This window comes from Emys orbicularis, chromosome 11 (assembly GCF_028017835.1).
Source record: "Emys orbicularis isolate rEmyOrb1 chromosome 11, rEmyOrb1.hap1, whole genome shotgun sequence".
In the NCBI taxonomy this organism is placed as follows: Eukaryota; Metazoa; Chordata; order Testudines; family Emydidae; genus Emys; species Emys orbicularis.
In genome coordinates, this window is record NC_088693.1 from 13,776,127 (window position 1) to 13,797,557 (window position 21,431).

The 21,431-nt window shown below is 48.0% G+C and overlaps 1 protein-coding gene across 1 annotated transcript; it reads left to right on the forward strand.

Moving 5' to 3' along the window:
* The first annotated feature begins 15,398 nt into the window (after positions 1-15,398).
* On the forward strand, positions 15,399-20,308 carry C1QL2 (complement C1q like 2). Its single transcript, XM_065413717.1, has 2 exons — positions 15,399-16,055; positions 20,129-20,308. The coding sequence occupies exons 1-2, from the start codon at positions 15,399-15,401 to the stop codon at positions 20,306-20,308; spliced, it is 837 nt and encodes a 278-aa protein (XP_065269789.1).
* Positions 20,309-21,431: the final 1,123 nt, after the last annotated feature.

Genomic DNA, 21,431 nt, shown 5'->3' on the forward strand with positions numbered 1-21,431 from the left:
TTGTTGCTATCAAGCAAAGCCTGTCCAGTGCACCAGCCCTGGGACTTCCTGATTATGCTAAACCATTCACTCTTTTCTGTCATGAGCGTAATGGGTTTGCTTTGGCCGTACTAACGCAAAAGCACGGAGATAAACACCGTCCCATTGCTTATTACAGCACGGCCCTAGACGCTGTGGCAGCTGGATTTCCCCCTTGCCTGCGTGCTGTGGCTGCAGCAGCCCTTTCTGTTCAAGTATCTGAATCTATTGTCTTAGGATCTCCTTTGATTGTTGCTGTTCCTCATGCTGTGGCTGCACTCTTGTTAAAATCTAAGACACAGCATTTATCCACTTCTCGTCTCACAAAATATGAGCTTGTCTTGTTATCTTCGTCTCATATTACTTTGGCTCGTTGCCCTGTTTTAAATCCTGCTTCCTTGTTGCCTGGGCCAGAAGACGGAGAACCACATGACTGTGTGTCTGTGACATCGGTTCTCTCCCGTCCGAGAGATGATTTACTAGATGTGCCCTTGCAAAATCCTGATCTTATTTACTTTGTGGATGGTTCATGCTTGCGAGATTCTAAGGGTAAATTGGGTGCTGGTTATGCTGTGTGCTCTGCACACGCTGTTATTGAAAGTGCTTTTATTCCTTCTGTGTTTTCTTCTCAAGTAGCTGAACTTGTGGCTTTAACTCGTGCCTGCATTCTAGCTCAAGATCAAGCAGTTACAATTTATACAGACTCTCGTTATGCTTTTGGAGTGGTACATGATTATGGTTTGCTCTGGAAGTATAGAGGTTTCCTTACATCCACTGGTTCTCCTATTAAGAACAGTCTGTATGTATCTGCTCTTTTGGATGCCCTTTTATTGCCCAAAGCTATAGCTGTTGTTAAATGTATGGCTCACCAGACCCCTCATGATGAAGTTACCCGTGGAAATGCTTTGGCAGACTCTGCAGCCAAAGCAGCGGCCCTTTCTGCACCTCAGGCTGAATATACTTGTGCTTTGATTGAACAGCCTCCAGTAGCCTCCCTTGAGGATCTGGCCAAGATCCAGGAAGCAGCACCTGTAGCTGAGAAACGTTTTTGGAGTGCTAATGGCTGTATTCTACACCCTGATCATCTTTGGCGTGCCCCAGCTGGTCGCCTGGTTGCACCGAAGATGCTAATGCCCTATCTTGCTCGTGTATACCACGGAATGGCACACGTGAGCAAAGGGGGGATGGTTGCTGCAGTTAACCGAGATTGGTGTGCATTCGGGTTCCCAGTCATTGCACATCACTACTGTCAACAATGTGTGATTTGTCAGCAGCATAACATTGGTAAAGCTGTTAAAGTTGGGCAGGCAGCTCACCCTCCCCCTTGGGGACCTTTTGTAAATATTCAGATTGATTTTATTCAATTGTCTAAATGTTGTGGTTATGAATATGTATTGGTTTTAGTGGATGTATTTTCAAATTGGGTTGAAGCTTTTCCCTGCAGGAAAGCAGATGCCAGGACTGTTGTGAAACTTCTGCTTAAAGATTTTGTACCACGATTTGGCATTCCTGTGAGTATCAACAGTGACCGTGGAACTCATTTTACTGGACAGATTGTAAAAGAGTTATGTGCAGCTTTGCAGATCCAACACAACCTTCACTGCCCCCACCATCCGCAGTCTGCCGGGGCAGTGGAACGCCAGAATGGAATTCTGAAAAATAAACTGGCCAAGATTTGTGCTGAAACAAACTTGAAGTGGCCAGATGCCCTTCCTCTGGCACTAATGAGTATGAGAGCCACTCCCAATCGAAAGACTGGACTCAGCCCTCATGAGATTCTGACAGGGCGCCCGATGCGACTGCCAACTGCGCCCCCACTGACCCTAGCTCAGATGGACATTCATTTAATGGATGACACAATGCTTAAGTATTGTCAGGCTCTAATGAAATGTGTTAAGTCTTTTTATACACAGGTGAAAGAAGCACTACCCAAGGATCCTGTGCAACCCTGCCACTCGCTGGAACCAGGAGACTGGGTCTACATAAAGGTCCATCAGCGAAAGACTGCCCTGGCTCCACGCTGGAAGGGCCCTTTCCAAGTCCTGCTGACCACCAACACCGCTGTGAAGTGCCAAGGACTGCCCACCTGGACCCATGCTTCTCACTGCAAAAAGACTCCTCCACCTGGAGAGGATTCTCCAGCTGCTGATCAGCCTATTTCTCCTGCTAGATCTGCTGTGCCTCCTGGACAGCAGGGAAAAAGGACAAGGTGAAGTGCTAGTAACCTCTCCCTTGTCCACTGACAGATCTACAATACCTTTGAATTTTGTTACAGGAATCACACCAGTACAGGGTGAAGTGCTAGTAACCTCTCCCCTGCACTATGGTGAATCACAACTGCTTTTGAAGAAGAAAAGAAGAAACACCCGCTCTGCTGAAACCACCAAAGTCCAGGGATTCCTGACTACCAGAGACATTAAGAACTGGCCCTGGTGGAAGAGACGGAGCATTGTTTATTGGCAAGGAGGGAACTGTGGGGACCGTTCCTGGGAATGTGGAGTCCAGTGGTGGGGTGGGTTCTTTCCAGGGGCAGGACTTTGTGCTTATGGACAGGTACCTTCAGGATGCACTGCCCTTTCTAATTGGCTTTCAGAAGATGAATATCAAAACCGCCTTGCCACCACTAGGACTACACCCACTAGTCCCTTGACCCCTGCCACCACCACTGTAACTTACCCAGATACAAACCGTACTGTATATTCCAATGAAACCCAGTGGCCAAGGCTTTCACATCTTAGTGATTTACTGGAATTTTGTTCAGAGAAATTATTTTTTAAAGTTCAGGATAATGTATATGAGCGAATAATTGAATGGAAAACAAATGGATCAGTAGAGATAGAAATACATAATATCACTACCAACGAACCCCAAGAATTAATAGTTGCAATTGATGGGTTCTATAATGAAGTAGATATGATGGTTGTTCCTGGAACTTGTACTGTGTTAAATGAGAGAGGCCCTTATTGTTATTTGGTCACCCAATTAGTGGATAATCAGACAAATACCCAAAGAGTTTGTTCTGCCACTGGAAATTTTACCTGCATAGAAAGTATTCCAGTGACTAATAATGTGACCTGTACCTTATTGCAATACACCCCCTCTTATACCATTAATGTTAATGCCTCCCGGAAATACATAAAGGTATTTGACCAACAGATGTGGTATAGTACTACACCAAAGAAAGATGTAGTAGGATATCGGTGGACTGTGATTAATACTACACTAGGGACTGTTAAATTTTCATTACCCTTATCCAGTTTCCAGATTACCTCTACATACCCGAATTGCTCACAGGGGGCTGCCATTAGATTAGCACAACAGAGGGCTTGGGTTATTTCCTCTAGAAAGAAGAGAGACTTGACCGGATCCCTGTGGGATGGGGCCAATAGTGCAGCAGCAGTTTGGAATATTTTTAAGAACCAGGAACATGATGAGAAATTGGGCCAACTAGAGAAGGCCATAGGCCTCGTTTCTGGAGCACAACTAACCCAGGTACAAGCTGGAGTTGGTGAGTTACATGTTATTTCCGCCCTTAGTTCTATGACCCAGAAGTTGCTAAGAGAGATGGTACTGAATATCACTGAGGCTGGGAAGGCATTGCAGTGGGATCTAGCATGTTCAGAGACTCAGGATTTCCTGAATGACCAGCTGATGTCCATTCGGAAAGATCTAGAACATCAGGCTTGGCCCACTGCCCTTACAGACACATCAGGGGTACCATCTGACCTGTGGCCATGGAGACTTACTTGGAAACTTTCTGGATGGAAGTGCGGACGTTCTCAGTGCTCCTTCCAAGCATATGGACCGGTAAGGGGGGTGTGGGCTCCCACATACCGTATCCTGCCGGGTCCATGGGGAGGATGCATGTGGGATTGGATAATTCACCGAGACATCTGGGAAATTAGACCACCTGGTATGCCCAATCGATTTTTAGTCAGTGCTCCTGGGATTACACCTGACATTTGGATGGGGTTAGGTAGTCTATGGACATTGTGGCCATTAGAACCCCCACAGCTTCAGTGTAACCGTAAACTGAAGCCAGGAGAAGTTGTCACGGTTTATGACTACGTTTGCTGGGAGGGTAGTGGACAAGGAACTACACTGACAGGACACTTACTTTTTCAAGCTAATGATAGCTGTGTGTATGTTAATGACACCACATTACAAGACATACATTTTAATCTCACTACCACTGCAGGCAATCATATTATTTACTGGCCTGCAGACAGAGCTTTTCAAGTAGCCCTTAGGTTCCAGATACCCTTTAATTGGACTAGTTTAGTACCTGATAGATTTCAGAATTTGTTCTCACTGTTACCAGAGATTCAGAAAATCTCTAAAATACAAGGGCGAATTCACATGCTTCAAAATATATATCAAGTTGAAAAGTATGCCTTTCAGACTGCTTATAGAGTATCCATTTTATGTACTAAGTATGATGTATTGTGCTTTGTAACTAAGGCTGTACAACAACCCCATTATAGGTTTGCTATGGGAATGTTATTGCTTGTATTGTTATTAATTAGCTTAGGATTATGTTATTGTTGTTGTAAAATACGTAATAATAGTAATACCTTTCATGTTCATGCTAATCATGCATTGTCATTACATCCAATCAGAACCGCTAAATTGGAAACACCTGATATAGAATCAGAGGTCCAGGACTTGATGCAAATAGAGGTTTGAGAATGTTTGTTGTACTAAAAGTACAAAAGGGGGGGTTGTGGAAGCAGAAAAGGGAACTGTCAGAAAAGAACTGCAATGCATGACAGTTTGTTAGCAAGAGTCAGGCTAACTGTAGGCCTGATAACGCGAGATTTGTAGAAGCGAGGAATGTGAGAGGCGGGTGAGATAGTACTGTGTGAGGAGTTATTGTGACCTGTGACCTTGTATAGATAAGGTGTAGAAGACCTTGGATAGATAAGGTATAGAAAATATTGCCTGTCGGTAGGAGTCAAAACAATTAAAGTAAAATACCAAGATGACATATGTATAACAAGATACAGCTGTCCCTCATTATTTTTGTAATGAAAGGTATAAATGCTTGTTGTAATTAGGTATCAGGGAGAGAGACCTGCTTGGCTCTCTCCCTCTGCACACTGTGAGAGTGAATAAAGCTTCTGACTTGCTGCACCCAATCAAAAGAGTGAGAACTCAGTTTTTCTCCGACAAAAATCTCACTGTCAGGAAGTTTTCCCTGATATTATTTAGCCTAAACTTAACTTTCCTTTCCTTTCCTTTCCTTTCCTTCCTTCCTTAGTACCACCCCATAGACATGTACCTATGGGGGAGGGATAGCTCAGTGGTTTGAGCATTGGCTTGCTAAACCCAGGGTTGTGAGTTCAATCCTTGAGGGGGCCACTTAGGGATCTGGGGCAAAATCAGTACTTGGTCCTGCTAGTGAAGGCGGGGGGCTGGACTCAATGACCTTCCAGTTCTAGGAGATGGGATATCTCCATTTACTTATTTATTAACTCAAGTCAATAGGGCTAAACGCAGGTGCAGGGGGCTGCCCATCAGATGCTCATTGAAGGATTGGGGTCTAAATTGCAATTTTTATGTTTATACCGCTTCCAAAAGTGGGCTAGGTGCCGTACAGAAGAGAGAAAAAAACCCATGTTTCCATGCCCTGAAGAGCTTATACGCTGCATTTTGAACAAGATGCAGTGACAAGGAATGGGAAGGGAGGGGGAGGGTTATGAGAGAGAGTTTACGGAGTTACTAAGTGAAGGTCTTTGTCATGCTTTTAATTTAGTTTATATTGTTTAGCTTCTCCTCTCTGGTGATCTCTTTTTGGAAGATTAACAGTGTGTTAATTCAATATTTATTAAATAAATGAATAACAAATTATGGATTAATCAATCACAGGTACATCATGTGATGAGGTGCGAACTAAGGGGGTTAAAATCAGGGGTCATCTATTGAACAAGACCCTTAGGGCAGATTGAAGAAGGAGCTCTCTCTCCTGTGATCTGTGAATGCTTAGAGGTATGTTTGTCCCTCGACTAGTATTACATGCACGCAACAAGAGGTGGCTGCTATGCTCATTGTGTCTTTTTCAGCTTTTCACTGGAACCTGTATTTTTTCTGTCAGTTTAAAGCTTCCATCCATTTTTCTCCCTGATAAGCCATGATTTTTCAAAAACAATTGGCAGTGATCCAATAGGTTTGTTAGCTAATTCCCTGGATAGCCGGGCGAGGAGTGGGGAGTGCCTGTCATCTGGACCATCTGATTATGTTCAATACGCCTGTGCTAGGATTGGCTTAACTTGACTCTGTGCCTCAGTTTCCCCTGTGTCCGTTCCATCAAGTACACCTATTCCATATGTTGTAATTAATATTCCCCCTTTGATGGGCTGTTTACTGGAACATAAAAAAATGAACAGTCCAACTCAACTCCATACAAATCTTCCAGCCCTCTTCTCCCAGGTGATCTGTTCCTTCCAAATGGGCTTTCGCGGTCCTTTACAGCCCTCTCAAAACAGGCTTCCTGCCTGACCTTTCCTGAACACCTTTCCAAGCTGAGGCTTATGCCCCTGCTCCCTACCTGGCTGGCGCAGAGAGGCCCCTCCTGGCTCTTTCCCCTGGCTCGGAGTCTCCTTTCTCTGTCTCGACTGGCTCCCTCTTCCATGTCTCTGGGGCGCTGTTAGGTGTTGCAACCTTTGGCCAGAGCCTTGAAGCGGGGCACAGGGACATGTACATGTGGCCCAGAAGAATGTTACCGTGCACTTACCCATCCCTTATTAATAGGGATTGGAAGTTATTTTTACCAATACGGGCATCTGTTCTGACAGTCTTTCAGCGAAGCTTGCCTATAGAGCAGAGGTCTGCTCGTCCCTAATTTTAAAGACCAGCCCGAACCCGACTAGACCACAGCTTCCCTGAACCCAACTGTTGGGTCGTTTTCATACCTGACGGACCCTGACACTTGTAGGACACAGGACAACATTCTGCAGTTGTGAAAAGGCAAGATTGCAGAATTTGGGCCACAGTTAGGGTCCTCTTTCCCAATCCAATGCTCCAACATCTGCATTTATAAACCATTGGAGGGGAACCAGGTTAGCCCTATATTTGTCTTGTTCAATTTGCTTATTTAAACAACCACCCCTTTTCTAATGCATCTGTTGGACTAGCTCTGCAATGCTTATATGATTGAATAACTGTTTTTCTAACTGGGGTGGGGAGAGTTTGCTACAAAAATGGTCCAAGTTAACGCAACTACATTTATGGAAAACATAACACTGATTTCAAATGGATGAGTAACCATCTAAAAGTCTGAGCTCACTTTCAGTATAAGACAAAAACCCTAGCTACTAAATTACATAGCACAATAGCTGGTTTTGAGCTAAAGGAATTTTCAGGCATAGAGATAAAGTAGGACTCACCTATTACCGTCAGAATAAACTAGATATATATTTGGCTGCAGTGTGGTTGGCATTGTGTATATGTGTGTGCTAGAAAACCCATGACAGAAACTGGAAATTGGCAATCTTTCTTCCAATCCCTCTGCAATGTCCTGGAGAACCTACTTCTCAGGATCATCAGAAAGCAGTCCTGGGATGTGGCTTTGGGGTCAAGACATACAACCAGTGTATTTATTCATATTCTTCCCCCCTCCCCTCCGATTTAATCAAACTCCTACACACAATTCCTAGGCGGATTATTTCTGCTATGCACAGGGATATGTTGCTGCAGGGGGATGCAGTGCATGAATGGCTGGTTTTAGCCAGAATTCAGGCATACATAATAACTCTTTTTGTAGTGTGTATCTGCTTCCATCTGGGAGTCCTCTACACCTGTGTTCATGTGCCAACCAGAATTTGTCCTCTTGAGTCTCACAAAGTTATTTAAAAAAAAAAATCTAATCTGCGGGGGTGACAGATGGCTGTATGTGGACCTCTGATGTACTATTTTCTGTTACATTGCTGAACTTTACCTAACTTTTATGTGAATAAACATTCTGCTTATTATCATTAACCATACAGCACCAGAGTTGTGCATGGTACTTGACAAATAAAAGCCTTGGCCCTGTCCCAGAGAGAGTGCTCTGGAAAAAAACAGTTCACCAGAGTGTGGGGTGCTGAGAAATCTGTCTATACATAACCCGGGACAGATGTTTATTGTGTGGAACAGAAGCAGTAGTACCTTTATATCAGAGCCTTGCAACCTGATGGAACCTAACGGGACCCAACAAGAAGTGTCCAGTTAGGGTCAGATATGAAAACGACTCAACTCACTCGACTCAACTCAGACAGGGTCAGTTATGGGGCCCTGGGTGCAATGGCAGGGCTGGGATTGTTCCCATGGGCTGGTGGCAGCAGTGCCACCAGGTGAGAGAGCACTGAGCTCACACCAGCTGTTTCCCACCTTGAGACACACACATGATGTGGCCAGATGGGATCCTACTCCAGGCATTCCTTGCCCATACCCCATCTTGCGCTCTGGGTAGGGAGTACTTCATGGTGCTGTGCAAAAGGTGCCCTCACTGCAGCACTTCAGGAAATCCAAGACGATGATTGGGGGGCTCTGCATGTGGGTACTGACCCTGGGCTGGGGCTCCCACCCATCCTCTGCCCACACCCAGGGTCGGGTGGAAGGTGGCAGTGAATGGGAGGAGGAGGATGGCTGTCCTGTGCCCGCACAATAATGGAGCTGTCCTGACACCTGACTGCCCCAGCTACGCACTGGAATTCCAGGGGGCTGTGGCCCTGCTGGGGTGGCTGCGGGATGGGGAGAGGGTGTGGGCAGGTTTGTGACTGGCAGAAGCATATAGGTCTGTTTGCAATACCACATGGGGCTCCACAGGGATAGCTCAGTGGTTTGAGCATTGGCCTGCTAAAACCAAGGTTGTGCATTCTATCCTTGAGGGGGCCACTTAGGGATCTGGGGCAAAGATCAGTACTTGGTCCTGCTAGTGAAGGCAGGGGGCTGGACTCAATGACCTTTCAGGGTCCCTTCCAGTTCTATGAGATAGGTATATCTCTATATATGTATATTTTTTCTTCTCTAAGCCAGAGGTTGCCACAGGGATCATGGCCCAGATCCTGGCCTCTATTAAGGCAGCTTTGTACCACTCTAGTGGCACTAAAGCACTGAAACTGGTTTAGCTGGGCACTGAAGTTTCTTTTTGCATATGAGAATTCCCCAGGAAGCACAGAGCTGCTATAGCAGCTCCTTCACTTGCCCCCAGTTGCCAGTTTAGGAGGCATGGCCAGGGATCCCTTACAATCCCGTGGGGCTGTGGGCATCCAGTGTAAATTTATGCCAGGGATCAGGCCAATGCCAGGCCACCCCTAGGCTCAGAAGTGACTTAAAGCCACATTTACACACTCTCCCCTTACTCCTGAGCTGTGCCTGTGAGAGCTGAGCCGTTCTGAGTGCTTTTCACCTGCAGCTGAGGATCTGGGGCAGCGTCGGTAGCTGAACTGTTCTTTTTCCCAGGTGAACCATTTTGGATCAATTATTAACAACTAGTGTCTATGTAAAGAAATTCTATCTACATTCCTTCAGGGCCTGACTGCTCTTCAGCTGTATTTCATGCCCTCTGGTTATTTCATTTGGCACGAGCTTTAACAATTTTGTAATATCTGTTCTCTTTATTCCCATCCGGGTTTTGTGTACATCGATATACATTATAGACATTGATGAAGTAACATCAAAGGGTCCGATCCTGCTCTGATTAAAGGCAATGGCAAAACTCTCATTGGTTTAATAGACTGTGGGATGAGTTTGTTTAGCTTTTCTGAATAGCTACTGTCTCTGTGATGATAAATCATTCCACCTGTCTTCTAATATACCTTCTCACTGTAAGTCCAGCCTTCTCCAATTGAAGTCAATGGAGGTCCTAAAGGTTATGCCTATGTTATGCCCACTGCCCCCATCAGGACTGCAGCGCCAGGCACGTCTCCCTTCTGTACCTTTAACACCCCAAACACCACCTACAGGGGGAGGGATCTCTTTAAGGGGCTCTGGCCTTTTGTCTTTTAAGTACAGCAAATGAATGTGGTAGAGAGCAGTTGTAGTAGCTAACATTTGTTTCTAAACACAATAATGTGTGTAATTGTAATGATAATAACTCGTATGTTTTGAATCTATGTGGAAATATTTTCATTTCAAATTAGTTCTGTAATAGAAATTATGTTTAAAAACAGTGGGCCTGATTCTGACCTCACACACTGGCTTTAAGCCAGTACCACCCCAATTATTCCAGGTCTGCCCTGCAGATAGTAAGATGCGAATCATGAGGCCGTTTGTACTGTTTAATGAAAACCTATGCCTTTCCTACTGTGCAAAGCCACATGTACCTGCTGGGTTTACATAGCAGTGTAAATTGGAAATGACTCTATTAAGCCAACAGTGTCAGAAACCTGTGTGAATGAGATCAGAACTAGGTGCATAGGATTTGTCAGGAATGAGGGCAGTTAATTTAATAGCCCAATTGTTTCTGCTACCTTTATTAAGCAAAAATAATCAGAGCCATTGTCTTTTATACTCGGTGAATGGCACATTAACAGATTTGACTCAGCAGTCAGCAAGAAATGTGAACACTTTAAGATAGGGACTAAATGTATCATTTTACTAGCTGCTGAATATATTGAGTTCCAGATAGTTAATTCGAGTAGCAAGAAGGATCTAGGGCTGGGATGGGGGTGAGGGGCAAATGAAGCGCTAGGAAGACTGGTGGGTAAATATTGTCCAAAACATTTATCTATTGCAGTAAAGGAAAGAAAAGCAAACAAACCACTGGCATACGCAGAGTCTGCCACCTTTACTCACAATAAGTAGTATCTTACTCCATGAATTGTCTCATTGGCTGCAATGGGACTACTCCCAGAATAAACTACTACTCAATTTACCTGTGGCAGAATCTGACAGGATCACAGTGGTAGTTACATTCAAAAGATGTATTAAATCATTCAGGCCACATCCCATAAAGTGCAGGATTTAACCCCCTTGGGTTAAATATATCAGATCTTAAACTGATACTATGCTGATCTTAGAACAATTTGGTTTGGAAGGAACCTCTAGTGGGTAATTTAGCCCATCTCTGTGCATCATAGAAGAATAATGAAATTATTCATAAAAAATCCCTGGCAGAAGGATGTCTAATCTAACTATTGACATGTCTGTCACCCGTCATGTATGTTTCTTTGATTGCTTAACTGTCCTTTATAAAAATTTTGCTAACAGTTCACCTAGTTTTTTCCCTGCTGCAGCTGTAAGCCTGTTCCTACTTGTTCTGTCCTTGTTGACTTGTGGGAATAATTGATCCCTGTCAGAGAAAATTATCCTAGCATTGTATAAGGGACTAAGTGAGGCCACATTTGGAATATCGTTCACAGTCCCGGTCACCTTATTACAAAAATGATATAATGCAAATAGAGAGGACAGCCCAAATGATACAGGAACTTAATTATTCAGGAATGGTTAGAAAAGCTACTGTGTAACTGCAGTCTTTGGAAAACAGGAGATTAAAGGGACATCTTAGCGAGGTATACAAAACTCTGAAGGGAATACAGAGGATTCATATATACAAGGGGATCTGAGCTAGTGACAAATACCAAAACAAAAGAGAAATTAACTGAAGCTTAGGAAGGGCTGATCAGCAAAGCAATTTAAGCAGAATTTATTTAGTTAATATTTGGATAAAACTACTTGAACAGCAATGGGAGCAACTATCGGAAATAGATTTCACCAGGCTTTAGACAAGTATGTGGAGTTAAAATAATATTGTGGGATACAACTATCAACTCAAAGGAGGAGAAAGGAACCTAGATGAATGTTGTGATCTCCTTTATTAAAATGTTTTGCTGCACATTCCTTACTGGTTCCTGTAATTTTGTGGCCCTCTTTAATTATCTGTACAATTTTTCTACTGTTAAACCTATATCCCTGGCAGCTTTACATACTGAGATGTGGAGAGATAAGGGGATACTCTGAGGGCAAGGGCCCCGATACTGATCTCAGATACAGCACTGTAAATCCAGAGTAACTCCAGTGAAGACACTAGGTTTATTCAGGATTCCTACTGGTGTAATTGGAATAAGAATCTGGGCTATAAGCATATGCATTCCAGTTTGAAAGGTCTTAATTCCCCCCTCTTTAAATTGCAATAAAACCTCCTAGAAGGACTCTGAGTCCTTTTGGGGGCAATTGTAATAAGTGTACATGCCATCATTTGCACATGATGCCTAAGGGCTATTGACTTCAATGAGCTTTGGATCAGGCCCTAAATGACTCGCTTCCTTTGACCTACAAGTTTTACTATTCTTTCAAAACAAAAGAGTCTGCCCTTAACTGTGCTGAAACCAAAGCAAATTGATTTTTTTCAGCACCAAGAAATTGGGACATGCTGAAATCTAGCCCTTAGGAAATCTATGTAACAATAAAACAACCCCCTTACTTTCTCTTCCAGCTGCGGGATGGGTGCCCAACAGACTCACATTAGATGCGTGGATAACTTATGGCCCAGAGGCAAGAACCCCATAGACTTTTAATGATGCAAGAGCTCCCATGACAACACTGTCATTCAGTCAGAAAAGCAAAAGGAAATAATGGCAATTTGTAGAAAGGGGGATGACCCAGGTGATAGGCATTGGGCCAGTTTAGGCATCTTCTCTGATGCCTTTCTGCACTGAAATCATAATTTGGGAAATTATTACCGTATTTACCATAAAATCGTCTTTGTGTCATTTGTTTCTTCACTGGGCACTTCTGTCACCTCTTAGACCCTTAAGGAAATTGATATGGGGGTAGCTACATCAGTATAGTTACACTGGGGCAAACCCTTAATGTAAATGTATTGTTGCTGAATTAAGCTCAGTGAACTCCACATTGCATTGACCCAGTGGTTCTCAACCAGATGTATGCGTACCCCTGGGGATACACAGCGGTCTTCCAGGGGGCACATCAACTCATCTGGATATTTGCTGAGTTTTACAACAGGCTACATAAAAAGCACTAGCAAAGTCAGTACAAACTAAAATTTCCTACAATGACTTGTTTATACTGCGCTTTATACTATACACGGAAATGTAAGTACAATATTTATATTCCAATTGATTTATTTTATAATTATATGGTAAAAATGAGAAAGTAAGCGATTGTTTTGTAACAATGTGCTGTGACAGTTTTGTATTTTTATGTCTGATTTTGTAAGCAAGTCATTTTTAAGTGAGGTGAGACTTGGGGGTACGCAAGAGAAATCAGACTCCTGAAAGGGGTAAAGTAGTCTGGAAAGGTTGAGAGCCACTGCCCCTGTACAGTGCCTCCAACAGCTGTTCACTCCAATGTAATTACTATCGTGAATTTCCTTTAAAGTGAACAGGTCTTTAGTCTTATCTTTTGGACGGGAGCATTGTCTTGGTTGATCCATGAATATTGTCTTTTTTATAGCAACTCTTTATAAAACCAAGTGGTTTGTTTTTCAAGTTTGACAAATGAATGACTTAATATCTTTTGTTCTGTGAATATAATTATGTGTTTAATTGGAATTTTAAAAAATGGAAATATATTTGAAAATTTCGATAATTCAAATTATGGGCAAGATCCTCAGCTGATGTAAATTGACATACCTTGGTTGAAGTCAGTGCTGATTGACATTAGTTGGGGTTCTGGTCCTTCATCTCTCAAAGGAAATATATAAATAATGTTACACCTGATTCTGATCCCCCATCATTGTAAATCCATTGACTGGAGTTACTCCTGATTTACACCAGTATAAATAAGGACAGAATCAAGGCTAGTGTTTGAGGTTTATATATTTTTTTGTTTTCCTGCTGGGCAAAATCACATATACATATTGGGCCTGTTTCTGATCTCACATGGTGTAAAAAAAGAAGTAACTCTGGAAGACAAAATCTGTGTGAGAACAGAACCAGGTGCATAGAAGTTGTGGGGAATGAGAGTAGTTAATGTAATAGCTCAACCGTTTCTAGTAGCTCTATTAAGTAGAAAATAATCAGTACCATTGTCTTTGATATTTTGTGAATGGAAATAGTGTTATATCTCCTATGAATGTCAACAGTTCTGAATCGGCATTCAGCAGGCAGTTTGAACACTTGTCATAGCAAACATCATATTTTATTAGCTGCTGAATATATTGCGTTCCAGATACTTAATTCTGGTAGTGCGGAGGATCTAGGGCTGTGATGTGGGGGAGAATGGCAAACAAAACACTAGAAAGATCTGGGGAAAACATTTATAGAAAACTCTAAAACCCTGGTCAATAGCCGCAAAGGAAAGAAAAGTAAAGAGATCACTGGGATGCATAAATTGAATATAGGATCGTAGTTTTAGTTAACGACGGGAAAGCCCTGTGAAATGATCCAGTTCATATCCAAGCAAACACGGGGTTTAGTCTAAGGGGAGCCTGACTTAACCACTAGAGAGTATAATTGATTTCAGTCTTCAATCTGAACTCAGCAGCCCCACTCGCTGCCTCTTCTCGGCGGGGAGAGAAATCACAGCGTAGCAAACACTGAGCGCAAGTCACCTTGGCCGGGACATTATGGGCTCAGCAAGCAGGTGTGAGCATCACGCAGCGGGCAGGCTTCGTGTGTAAGGTGGCTTCCCGTCCCCGCTCGGAGTCAGCGCGCCGCTGTGGATCGTCGCCCGCTGCTCCTTGGGCAGGGAGGATGGAGTGACCGGCTTGAAACGCCTCTCCCCGTCCCTTCTTGGGGACCGCACCGGAGCAAGTAAAACCCCCCGGTGCAGACCAGCTGGGGGGCTCGTGGCGATGCTGGCTGCCTGCTGACCGGGCCCGGAGGCAGCGGCGGGGGGCCCTTGTTCCCGGCCCGACTGAGCTGAGCACTTGGGGGAAAGTTACCCCACCTGTTCGCCTGCGTCCTGGGAGCTGCTCCGCCGCCCCGCTCGCTCGTGAGTTACCGCTGGCGCCTGGCACTGCCCGCTGCGGGGGGGGGGGTATCCCCGAGGGCTGAGGCTGCTGGGGGGGGGATCCCCGAGGGCTGAGGCTGCTGGGGGGGATGGGCGCTAGTGACCCCCCCTCTGCCTGCCCGGGGGGGGGGGGGGCTCGCTCAGTGCGCACCATGCTGGTGCTCTAGCTGCCAGGCTGGGTGGCCCCGTCCAGCGGGAGAGCCCGGGGCTGGCTGGCAGGTGCCCCGCAGCAGGCGCCGTCCGGGCGATGCCGAGAGGCTGAGGCTGGCCCGGGCGCCCCGCTAGAGGGGGACGGGGGGGGGGGCGGGGGCGGCAGCCGCTTTGCCCCAGGCCGGGGGCTGATCCGCTTCTCTGCCCTCCCCGCAGGGAGGCTTCGCCACTGAGTCACCATTACCTCGCCCAGCAAGGAGGAGCTGGTCGCGCTCGCTGCCCGGCTCTGGCAGAGGAGGAAGCGGCTGCTGGCCGCGGCCGGGCTGGCCCTCGCCATGGGACTCGTGCTGCTCATCGCCGTCCCGCTGCTGCTGCAGGCGGCCCCGGAGAGCGCGGCGCACTACGAGATGATGGGCACCTGCCGCATGATCTGCGACCCCTATAGCAGCGCCAGCGCCCGGGCCGGCGGCCCCAGCAGCACGGCCGCCGTGGAGGCGCTACAGGACCTGAGCGCCAACCCCCAGCCGCCCTTCCTCCCGGGACCCAAGGGGGAGCCCGGCCGGCCGGGCAAGCCGGGGCCCCGGGGCCCTCCAGGGGAGCCGGGGCCCCCCGGTCCCAGAGGGCCGCCCGGAGAGCGGGGAGACTCGGGCAAGCCGGGGCTGCCGGGGCTGGCGATGGCCGGGGCTGGCGCTCCCGGGGCGGCAGGGGGTGGTGTCGGCCCCGGGGCGGGCGCCGCGGGGGAGGTGAGCGGGGCGCTGAGCGCGGCCTTCAGCGGCCCCCGGATCGCCTTCTACGTGGGGCTGAAGAGCCCCCACGAGGGCTACGAGGTGCTCAAGTTCGACGACGTGGTGACCAACCTGGGCAACCACTACGAGCCGGCCACGGGCAAGTTCAGCTGCCAGGTGCGGGGCATCTACTTCTTCACCTACCACATCCTCATGCGCGGCGGGGACGGCACCAGCATGTGGGCGGATCTCTGCAAGAACGGCCAGGTGGGTCCTGGGGGCTGGCTGGGATCCTCCCTCCACCGACCCGGGCCGGCCCCCGCTTCCACCATCCTGGGACCTCCCTCGGGATCCCCCCTTCCACCGCCCCGGGCCCCTCCTTCCACCATCCCGGGCCGGGATCCCCGCTTCCACCGCCCCGGGACCTCCCTGGGGATCCCCCCTTCCACCGCCTCGGGCCCCTCGGCCCCCCTTCCACCGCCCCGGGCCCCTCGGCCCCTCCTTCCACCGCCCCGGAACCTCCCTCGGGAACCCCCCTTCCACCATCCTGGGCCCCTCAGAACCCCCCATCTATCACCCTGGGCGGGGACCCCCTTCCACTGTCCCGGGCCAGGATCCCTCCTTCTGCCCCGGGACCCTCGGGATTCCTCCCTCCGCCGCCCCAGGCCGAGCCCCCCCCCACCCCCGGCCCCTCAGTCCCCCCCTTCTATCGCCCTGAGTTGGGACCTTCAGTCCCGCCCCCTGCCTGGGACCCTCCGCCTTTACAGGGACCCTCTTGAATCAAACTGAAAAAACCCTGTATCTGATGGAAACCACTCTAAGCCAGGGGGTGCGGCAGCACCCTAGTTCCAGCACCGATGCCCTCACCCCAGTGCACCTTGTCCTTTGGCCCAGGACACCAGTACCCCATGTGCCTGTGACCCTTCCCCCCATGCTGGGCTGGGACCCTCAGCCCTCCGCCCAGGGCCAGTACCCTCAGCCTTTACCAGCCTCCCCCTCAGCCCCCCACTGTGGGCTGGGACCCTCAGCCCTCCGCCCAGGGCCAGTACCCTCAGCCTTTACCAGGACCTCCCCCCCCGCTGTGGGCTGGGACCCTCAGCCTTTACCAGGCCCCCCTGCCCCTGCTGTGGGCTGGGACCCTCAGCATTTACCAGGACCCTCAGCCCTGAGCTGGGACCCTCATGCCCCCCACCTAATGATCTGGACCCTCATTCCCCAGTGTCCAGCACCCTCTGAGCCCAGGACACTGACACCCCATGTTCCTGGGACCCTCACCTCTCCCCCACCCCATCCCCTACCCTCCCATACCCAGGACTCTCAGCCCTGTGCCTTGGACCCTCTGCCTTCGGCTGGGACCCTCCCCGCCCATGCTCCTCACCTCCCCCATGCTCCTCACCCCATGTGCTTGGGACACCAGCACCCTTGTATCCCCAGGATCCTCAGCCCTGCGCTCGGGCCCTCCTCCCCTGTGCCCGGGCCCTTCACTCCGTGTGCCTGGGCCCTCCTCCCCTGTGCCCGGGCCCTTCACTCCATGTGCCTGGGCCCTCCTCCCCTGTGCCTGGGCCCTTCACTCTGTGTGCCTAGGAACTTCACTCCCGGTGCTTGGATTCTACCCTCACCCCGTTCCCGGATTGGATTCTACAGTCACCCTGTGCCTGTGACAACGGCATCTTCACACCTCCTATTCCCAGGACTCTGACCCTACCGTGCCTGGGGCACTGGCACACCTCTGTGCCTGGGACTCTCACCACCTGAGCCCTGGACTCTCACCCCGCATGCCTGGGGCACTGGCACAGTCATATCCTGCGTCTGGGAACCTCAGTCTGTTCCAGGGTCCGTCACTCCCCTGTGGCTGGGACACCAGCACCCTCATCTCCCCATTCCTGGGATCCTCATCCCCCTGTTCTAGTGTTATGCTTATACAAAGCACATGGGATCTTTATAGAGGAAGGTAAATACACTGCATTTATTGAGAATACCACAGTTAGCATATGCTTTTTAGACACACACACACACACACACACACACAGTCCTGCAGTGATGTTTATAGTTACCAGTCCAGAGTCTGGATCAATCTAGTGGCCAGCCAGATTGGTCGCAGAGGGGAGCGGGGTTCTATCGGTCGCGATCCGATGCTCCTGGAGTGTGGCAAGACGAACCCAAAGTCCTATGGCAAAGCACCCTGTTCTTATAGGTTTTCTTCTCTGTTGAAGCCTATGGATTTTGCTGTGTCACTTTGTGACCGGTTACTTCTTAATTGGTGTAAACATTCCAATACACCTCCGAGAGGGTCATCCTGTTCTTCGTTCCGATTTAATCAATTGTCTTTAGGGGTGCCAGCCTTTACCTCAGGGTCGTCAATCTGCCCTTCATTATGGATGCGTGTTGATGATTCCTTGATGTTCTTTAAGTTTCTTCACTCCTTCTTTCTTGACTCTGGCTATAACAATGGCCTTTACACCTTATCTTTTTTTAATGTGTACATTCCTCATTCACACAAACAGATTGAGAATACAAACAGTAGTATTTTATATCGAGCAAAAGGGCATTGCAAATTAAACCTTGCTAAGTTTTACAATTAATAACCAAGACAATTTACATTGAGACCCAGGCCTTCAATGTTCCTCTAATCTACTTAACATAGACACAATCCTGTCTCTTACTTCCTAATTTGTAATACATATAGGAAACCATAGTAGCTTTATAACTTATTCTAAAACAAAAGGATGACCATAATTAGTCATAAGGATTGTTCTGGTCTGTTATTCCTTTCTGCTATTCAAAAAGGGTGGCTGACAAGATGAAATCAAATCATACATTAATTCTTATAGTACATTATAAAATCCAGCTCCTACACTAGGACCCTCACCCCCTGAGCCCGGGACACCAGCACCCTCACCCACTGGGCCTGGGATCCTCACCCTCCCCCATGCCTGGGTCCCTGTGGCACTTAGGAACATTCTTGTGCCCTGGCACCTTACTCCGAGGATACCCGCGATGCCCTCCTGAGCATGATCTTTATAAGTACTGAGAGTTGGATACCCCTCTCCTGTGCCACTTTTTCAAGGGCAGCCAGCCTCCCTGTGCCCAGGACCCTGCTCCCATCCTCCCAGTGCAGGACACTCTGCCCCCATCCTGTGCCCTGTGCTCACGACACCCTCCTAAGGGGATGGCATCACAATATAGGCAGAAAACTGTGAGACTGCCATCCTGTCCCTGCCACCCTGTGCCCCGGCATGTCTGTCCCCTCCTGTGTGCTTGGGAACCTCAGCTCAGTGCATGTTGGCAGATTGCCCCATCGCACTATCTCGTGGCCCTCCTGGCTCTAGGACTCCCTCTTTCCTGGATCCTTCCCTCTTGTGTGTGTGACTCTTTTCCCTGCCCTGGGTCCCTCCCTCTTTGCCTGGAACCCCACAGGCTCCAGGATAGTCTCAGAGAGCCTTCCACACTGGCTTCTGGGGAGAATCTGGGGTACAGGGGACCCGACCTTTTTATTACCCCCTCCCTTCCTTAAATGTAGTGATCTTCCACTTCTGAGAATAGACTTTTCTCTGTCAGTCTGGGCAGGGCTGCCCCTTCCCATGCTCCAGGATCCTCCAGGTGACAAGTCAGTGCCTTACGGGGGACAGTTACTGTACACTTTAGAAACTCCGCTACCTGGAACAAAGGGGAATGAGATTGAGACGTGCAGGAAACTTTTCCTAGCTGCACGCTGTCTAATGAATGGCCTGTCTGGCAGGCTGGCTGTGCTAAGGGGAGCTCTCGGTGTGCCTGCCGTGAGGGAGGGGGTTAAGATCTGGGTGTGAATGTGCAGAAGTGAGCGAAAGGAAAGTGTGTGCGTGTCTGTGGTGTGTGTGTGTGGGGGGGGTCTGGGAAGTGGAAGAGGAGGAGGAAATAAATATGTGTCAAGGAGAAGGGCCTGGGGGATGGGAGGGAGGATGAAGAGGGACAGCGTAGTTGGGGGTTAAAGGGAGTGAAGGAGGGAAGGGAGAAGATGGGGTTTTAAATGAGGAGAAGAGAAAGGGGGAAGAGGGTAAGAGAGTGGGAGGGTTATAGAGGGGGAGGAGGAAAAAAGGTGACGGAGGCTGCTGGTGGGTTAAAGAGGTGAAGGGAGAGAAGGAGGTAGGTTAGAGAGAAATAGGTAAAAAGAGGTAAGGAGACTGTTGGAGGTTAGAGAGGGAAAGGGGAAAAGAGGGGAAGGAGTTAGCTGGGCTTAAAGAGTGCGAGTGAGAGGGGGAAGGAGAGAGGCAGGTTTGGAGGATTTGGGGGCAGGGGTACGATGTGGGGGGCTAGTGGAGGCAGCGTCTGAGCCCTCCTTCCCCCGGTTGGCTGGTTTGCAGGTGCGGGCCAGCGCCATTGCGCAGGACGCCGATCAGAACTACGACTATGCCAGCAACAGCGTGGTGCTGCACCTGGACTCGGGGGACGAGGTGTACGTCAAGCTGGATGGAGGCAAAGCACACGGAGGCAACAACAATAAGTACAGCACTTTCTCTGGCTTTCTTTTATACCCCGATTAAAAGTGTGGCCGATTGCATTGTACCCACCTCCCCGCCACTGTCTCTACGGGTCAGTTTCGCGTCATTCTCAATTTGTACATTTGATTGGTGGAAACAAAACAAGCGAGCCCCCACCCCAACCCTTGGTGTATCTCTGTCCTTGTGTTTGTTACACCATGAGATCAGCTGCTTGAAACTGACCAGCACCTTAGTTCCATGAGTGTATAAAGATTCCAGGGTAAAACTGTCACTCACATTAAGTTAGAGCTGCTCAGTATTGATACATTTTGCTTTATTATTATCATCATCTTGATTGATTGATTGATTGATCTGAAGAGTGGGACTGAATTATTACATGCATTGGTTCTTCTTATGCTGTTTGTTTGTTTGTATGGGGTCAAGTGTAACTTTCTTCTTTCCTTTTCCATGCAATACTCGTGTGAATGATGATGTAATGAACGTCAAGTCTCTGTTACTGTCTGGCAAACAATCTAACCACCACCAACAAAAAAATCATATTAAATTATGTTTTTAGACAATGGTTTCTCGCTGTGTGTCTGTTCCAAGGCTGAAAAGGGCGGTAGGTGCTGCGGGCGGTTGTGGGCACTTTAACCTTTCAGGTCTGCAGCAGAAGTAAAAGTTAGTAAGGGAGCCCCTACTCCAGCCTCAGTTATTGTTAATGGAGGGGGCGGGGGGAGTTTCTCCTTTTATGTGGTTTTAAAAGGAGAAGGTACACACCATCATCCACATTTTAAAGGGATTGGAATCCATTCACAATAGATTTTCCTTGGTTTATGGGCCTAATCCAAAGCCCGTTGACGTCAGTATGCTTTGGATCAGACTCTGTATCAATGATTGCATGAAATTGTATATTTATAGTATGATTGACCTATGTAATAAAGCATTAAAGGAAGAATTGTGTTTATATTAGAAAGAGATACAAGCTGGGGGAGGTAATACCTTTTATTGGACCAACTTCTGTTGGTGAGAGAGACGAGCTTTCGAACCACACAGAGCTCTTCTTCAGGTCTAGGAAAGGTATTCCCAGCGTCACGGCAAAATGCAAGTGGAACAGATTTGTTTAGCACAATTAGTTAGCACATATTGTAAGGCAGTAACTCGCAACCTTTCCAGACTATTGTAG

What these genes read in the sequence shown, in the direction of transcription:
- C1QL2 (XM_065413717.1), top strand. Translation starts at nt 15,399, where the DNA reads ATGGGACTCGTGCTGCTCATCGCCGTCCCGCTGCTGCTGCAGGCGGCC. An exon ending in ATCTCTGCAAGAACGGCCAG is followed by an intron (nt 16,056 to 20,128) that starts GTGGGTCCTGGG and finishes GCTGGTTTGCAG; the next exon opens with GTGCGGGCCAGCGCCATTGC.